The following is a 6560-nucleotide window of genomic DNA, read 5'->3' on the forward strand; positions in this document are numbered from 1 at the left end:
GCCACTTAGAAAACAAACACTTGAAGATCTTCAAGATGGCTTGTGATGCTCTTGATACTGTCCCACACTGACTTTAAACTGTCTTTTTTCTTGTCTGTAGCGGCACTTTATGCAGTGTACAGAAGAAAATCCCATGTTTCAGGGCATTGACTGTGAGGTCTTTGAGTCACGTTACCCCACCACCATGGCTCTTTCTGTGCTTGTTACCATAGAGATGTTCAACTCTCTTAACAGGTAAGACCTGCTGCCATGGTGATAGCACTGCATCAACTGTGTTCTTTCAATATGTCTAAGTAGTTACTGTAAAACAGATTTCAGATGTCTCAGTGGAGCTGTGCTGGGTCTGTGACAGTTCTAAAGTTCATTTTCTTCCAAAAATACTTAAAAAAAAAATAAAAAATAGTAGACCTAAATGTTGATTTAAAAAAAAAAGTTTTTGCTACTTCTATTCTTCTCATTGTCATTTTTAATGTGAGTGTAACTTAAATGACTACTTGGTAAATGGTATAAAGAAGTCATTTAAGACCCAAGGCCTGTGATTCTTCTCTCATTCAGCCTGTCAGAGAATCAGTCTCTGCTGAGGATGCCACCCTGGGTGAATATATGGCTGCTAGGGGCAATAATCCTTTCCTTATCTCTACACTTCCTCATCCTGTATGTGGAGCCTCTACCGGTGAGTGAAATATACAAGAACACCTCTCTTTTCTGTGTCACTATTCACCTTATTTTTGAATGTAAGAGCGGGCACAGCGAATTGTAACTTCAATGTGTGAGGCTTCTAGTGTCATCAGCTTCCAGTTCATTTAGCTCTACAAAAACAGTCTGTTATGCTGCTTGTTACTGCAAATCGGTATTTGTTATCATATTATTTTAATTTATTACCGTAATCTTAAACGCACTAATTTGTAGAACGATTAGTTTTACCGTTTGCTGCACTTTATTTTTCTAGTTATTTATCTGAATTGGAAGTCTTGCACATTCACAGAAAATTGATTACTTCCACATTGCAAAATAAAGTATTTAAAGAGATGGTTCACCCAAAAATGAAAATAATTTATTTATTTTAAACAATCATTAACCATTTACTGCATTTACCTACCCTCATGTCGTTCCAAATGCGACTTTATTTTTTTATGTGGATCACATGCAATATATGCAGGGAAGTGAGGACCATCTTTTGAGTTGTCAAAAACAGCAAAAAAGCTCCTGTCTTCAGTGCTTGAAGCGCAGCACTGTGTTTTTACACCCGAGCAGCTCATGATCCAGCGATTTAAGCAACTCTAAATGTCTCGATTTAACATAAATGCTGCTCCATACAAACTCTTCAAGTGCTTTGAGCTTGGATAACTTATAACGTGCATTTAAAAATGCAACATGCACCAACCATTTCCTCATATTTGTAATGAGAGTCATTTATAAATCTATTGTCAACAAAAGAGACGCTTCAAGGTCTCCATATGGTTTTGCAAAACTAAAAGTTAATTGGTTTAACACTTGAAAGCAAACAAATTAAGACCGCCATACATATTAATATTGCAATTTTACTGCTGTTCTGTAAAATTAAATTATTATTGTTAATGCATGTTTTTTTTGTACAGTACAATAGCATTATTATAATTAACATATTTCTTTATTGGTTTAATTAACTATTTGAATATTTTCATAAAAACAATACAAAGTGACCATTGCAAATCCATTCGTGACAGAAGTAGCACAGGTGCTTGAAGCACATCAGAAATAGAACAGTGCATCAGTTTACTGTTGAGGAGTTTTTGTGTCGCAGAATCAATGATTATATTGTTGACTGAATCGATGATTATATCATGATGGTTTTGCACGCATGCATGGTAATTACAGAAAATATGGAGCGAGCTCTTTTCCAGACCTCCGCACTTTGTTTCTCATTTTGTCTTTCTTATCATTTTGTGTTCCCCAGCTGATCTTCCAGGTAACTCCACTGCATTATTCCCAATGGATCATAGTCCTCAAGATCTCAATTCCTGTCATCCTATTGGATGAAGCACTCAAGTATATGTCCCGCCACCACTTAGAAGGTACAACCTGTTTACGGGAACGTGTTTCCCTCTTTATGTCTGGCTAACGCATCGTCTCTGTCCCTGAAGTGACTGTTCTTAATATTCCAGTCAATGCTTCTGTCTCTTTTATATTGACGTTTTCTTTTTGTTTCTTCTGATCTGTTTCTCCTCCGGCAGTTTAACTTTCTCCTCTCATCTTTTAAAAGGTATTTTCTTTAACTATAGCCTGTCCAATTCGAATTTACCTTCATTGTTCTGGTCTTCATTTCCTGGAGGCACTATATAACTTCTCTCTCCCTCTCTCTCTTCTTGGGATCTGCAGGTGAAGAGGAGGAAAGGTACAGGAAGAGTCGGCAGCTGAAATTCTAGGACAACTTCCTCCAGACACACATGAACACACACACGCCCACCCCTGCCTTTTTCCTCCGAGCTTTTAAGACTGCGCCCCATGCATACACACGCTCACACACACGTTCGTCATCACTCATCCCGTGTCTTCGCTGCATGTCCAGCCACCACTAAAACAAGCAGGGCTTGTAGTTTGTGTTACTGTCTGTGTGTGTTTTTGTGGGAGCGAGAGATTAGGTGTGTGCGTGTGTGTTGGCATGTGCATGGACCTAATTCAATCATGTCAAGCACTTGAGACCATTTGTTTTCTTTTATCTTGCTCTTTTTAGCTTTCATGTCCTTGCTGTACATAGTAGGGCAGTTTCTGGTGCTGCTTGAGGGAGAAGAAGAGGGTTTGACGTTAAACATTTGGGTATTACGGGTTAAATTCTCTCACTTTACACAATGAGGAGAGATTCTAATTGAAAAAGAGAGGATGGAGATGGCACCATGGGCGTCTTTTAATGTGTGAATATTCGCGTTTGGACAGAATGGCCAGTTTCTTAAGTGGTCAACTCCAGTGTCTCTCTCGTTCCTCCCTTCTTCACAGATGGGATGGCCACCTTCAGTGCTGAGAGTTCATTCTCTTAGCCATAAGTTTAATTTAGATAGCTGTTTACACAAGGCAAACCTGGCAGCAGATATATTTATATTGCACTTGAAAACATTTTTTTTCTTTTTAAGATTAAGTCTAAAATAGGTGCCACTTAAACCTGAGAATGTTGAAACATACTCCGTTCTGGATTCAAGTATATGTGAAATAATAGGCCCAGGAATTAATTTCACCTACAAAACATTTAAAAACTATCCAAAATATTTACATATGATCGCAAACACAAAGGGAGCAAGTGAACTGATCTATCCCAGACTTCTCTTCTCCACCTCTTCTATTCTCTAGAGTGAACTCCAGTTGAACACTAGTAACTATGTGCTGCAAGTAAATCCATCTAAAAGTGGTCTAACCTGCCACATGCTGTAAGTATTAATATCTACGGCAGGTTTTGAATATGATGAGAGGGAAGGAGAAGGAAAGAAAGGGATTTGTTGATTGAGTTGAAGGGCAGTCCCAAGTCTGCAGCATTGCTTGTTGGGACAGCTTTGATGTGTAACATTATCCGACTCACTTCTCCACACAACACATGCACCCTCATTACGGAGTAAAGGAGTCTCACTTGAATGTACTTTTACTCGCTTCTTCTCTGTACCGTCTTATCCTTTGAAATGTAACCACAGTAGTCCTAAACTGCACCTTTTCATCCTTCTTTAACACTGTATGCTGCCAAATGGCTTCTTCATTTGCTCTTGTTTTTCTTCCTCCCTATTCTACATTTCGGTTGAGTTGATATCGTCGTCATCATGAACACATGAATTTACATCCTTAATGCAATGGGGCTAACATGCTTGTCGTGCATCATGTCCGCAGAGGGAGGACTCTCTACCGCTAGTGCTTTTCTTGAAATTTTGCTGAACTCTGCGCCTTTTTTTTTTTTTTTTAAATAAAGTAATAATAATGTATTCGACTGAAAGAACCCAGGTGGTTTAGTTTGTCAGTTTTGCTGTTAAGGGTATCATATGCCTTCATCGATCTGTTGGGAAATGCAGGTGTGCTGTTATCAGACAAATTGGCAAACCAAGTACGCCTGTGCCTGGTGTCATTATGCTTGCCGTGGTAAAAACGCAGTGTGAAGAGTCTGTGTCCGCTTGTTAGCTGTGACAGTAGTGTGAGCATCCTTATGTCACAGCCTAGAGTCATCTGTTTTGCCAGCAACAAATGTGAGTGGTGTAAATGCTATTTTAAAGGCAAGCTCTGTTTCCCATGTGCTCTCACATCTTTAGCTATTCTAATGGCAACGTATTACCATGTAACTTTAGGGTCAGCGGATTGACACGAGGCAGTAAGGCCGCTCATATTCATCACACTAACATCTGCACCAATAGAAAGTGTGGGCTTTGTACAGCCTTGCTAATAACTACTGATCTCTTGAACGCTTGTACAGAAAAAAAACTAAACGAAATACCTGATTGCATGGAACCTTGTTACTGTAATTAATAACCTATACAGTATATTAAATTTTTTTTAAATGACTTAAATGAAACATCACCACCCAGAAGAGAAGAGTGCAAAACTTTTTTTTTCTTTCTGAGTTCAAGTAACTAAGGATGGAGAATATTTTGTAGAATAGTGGAGGTTGTTTATTCATTGTTACAGTTTGTTTTTAAAGGTTGCAGGGGGGTTTGTGTCTTTAAAATTTAGTTTAGGAGTTGTAAAATAAAGATAAGAATTGTGCTAATGATCATTTTTGCAATTATAATTGGGTTTGAATGTAGGATGATTTTTAGTTTTTGTTTGTCTGTTTTGATTGTTCTGGAAAAGAAACATCTTGTGGTTTACACAGAGTGACGTCCAGTAGTCCATACTGGTTTATGAAGTCGTTCTCTTGAAGGGTTTGGTGAGGGTAATATGCCTCCAGATATATGAAACGTCTGTGTGTTATGCAGAAAGTTGGACGTCCGCTTTGTAAATCTATCTCAATTCATATTTAAAAACTAGTCGAATCATTTTTTTTTTGTTCTCACATTTTTGAACAACTTTTGTTGGTGATTCTCCCACATACCGTTTTCATCAAACAATGCTGAATGTTTTCATTCTGAAACGTACTTGATTGTTCGCTATGAACACTCTCGAAAGGTTGACAATCAGGAAAGCAAACAAAAGATTGTAGCGACGTTTCCCTCCATTCGTTTTCGAGCACAGTGTGGTCCTGAGAGGATCCGTTAGCACTGGACAGCTGTCTTTCTGCCTGCGCACAAACCGGCTGGAGCTTTGCACCCACGACTGAGAAAGAATTCTCTGTAAACGCCTTGGTAATATTAATTGTGGATACATAATTTTATATATATGAAAAAGACATGTCAAATAAAGATTATTTATCTTCTAATTTATTTCGATGCTGTTGTTGCTGCTTTATTTTTGCCTTTCTGGATCTCTTGAATTCGGTCTGGATTTGTGAGTGCAATAGACACTATTACCGCCAGGTGACACTGTCATATCACGTAGATATTGGGCTCAGTGACTGGTCTGTTCAACACTTCACATTTGAACCCGTCTTTATTTAATCTGCGAAGACGCAATGGGATTCTCAATGATATTATAAAACCATTTAAATAATTATTCTATGCTGTGGTTGTGTTGTTTCTAAAAAGCTCGTCTGTGGTGTTTGTCAGAGCACTGAAACGCCACACATTCTATTTTATCTTGGAGAACTTCTAGTCAGTCAGATTCAGATTCCTCCCGTCCTTTGTCACTTCATCAAGTAATTCTGCCCCGCCAGCATGTTGCCCCTCACACGAATGCTGGACGCAGATACTGTTAGTGGAGGGGGGGGGGTTGACTGACTGGAGAGAAAGCGGGTTAGTCAGGCGGTACATCAGTTGAGGTCTCCACACAATAATGTCTGACTGAGAAACAACAAAGCCATGGAGATGTTGTGGCCCTATATATATATATATATATATATATATATTTCGCTCGGTGCATCAGCATAAAAAGTAGTGGGTGTGGACTCGGACTGTCTAAGCCTTTTTTACAGTCTATGGTCTATGTCCACCCCAGAATACAAATGAAATTGGCCCTGTTCCAAATCACACCCTAAACCCTCTCGGTCTTCCTCTGAGTCCACACTCTCGTGACGTAATACCGCAGCTGGCTGCAGACTAGAAGTCTTCTGCGGAGCTCGCCCCAGTGCAGGCTCGGCAGAAGTGCGCATCGAGGGCGCATAGCGGCCACAAAAGGGGGCGTTCGCGAGCACCCTTCTGAAAGCTAAAATGACGAATGGGACCCCTTACGGTCTTGTGGACTTAAAGGGTTAGTTCAGTCGGAGTTATATTAAAAATTGTCTTTGATCTTTCAAGCTGTTTCATGGCACTCAGTGGGTGTTGCAGTGCATCAGTCCAAAAGAAGTGAAATAAAAAGCGCCCATCTATTTAAAAAAAAAAGGTGTCTCACACGGCTCCGGGGGGTGAACAAAGTCCTCCTGTAGCAAATCGATGCGTTTTTATAAGAAAAATATCCATATTCAAAACGTAATAATCACTTTAATGTAGCTTGCGCCAGCAATTGTACACAGAAGCAGCTCC

At 39.4% G+C, this 6560-nt stretch overlaps 1 protein-coding gene across 5 annotated transcripts in view; it reads left to right on the forward strand.

Moving 5' to 3' along the window:
• LOC107587360 (sarcoplasmic/endoplasmic reticulum calcium ATPase 1-like) overlaps positions 1-5366 on the forward strand; it is an 82935-nt gene extending 77569 nt beyond the window's left edge. For 4 of the 5 annotated variants that reach the window (XM_016275120.1, XM_016275119.1, XM_016275124.1 and 1 more), the window contains 4 exons: positions 101-234; positions 556-673; positions 1937-2054; positions 2359-5366. In XM_016275120.1, coding sequence (XP_016130606.1) covers positions 101-234; positions 556-673; positions 1937-2054; positions 2359-2405 — 417 coding nt within the window. In that variant the 3' untranslated portion in view covers positions 2406-5366. Of the gene's footprint in view, positions 1-100; positions 235-555; positions 674-1936; positions 2055-2213; positions 2243-2358 lie in introns of all 5 variants that reach the window. The other variant, XM_016275121.1, reaches the window with a different exon arrangement.
• The last annotated feature ends 1194 nt before the right edge of the window (positions 5367-6560 follow it).

The sequence above is a fragment of the Sinocyclocheilus grahami genome, unplaced genomic scaffold (assembly GCF_001515645.1).
Source record: "Sinocyclocheilus grahami isolate Dianchi unplaced genomic scaffold, SAMN03320097.WGS_v1.1 scaffold92.1, whole genome shotgun sequence".
NCBI lineage: Eukaryota > Metazoa > Chordata > Actinopteri > Cypriniformes > Cyprinidae > Sinocyclocheilus > Sinocyclocheilus grahami.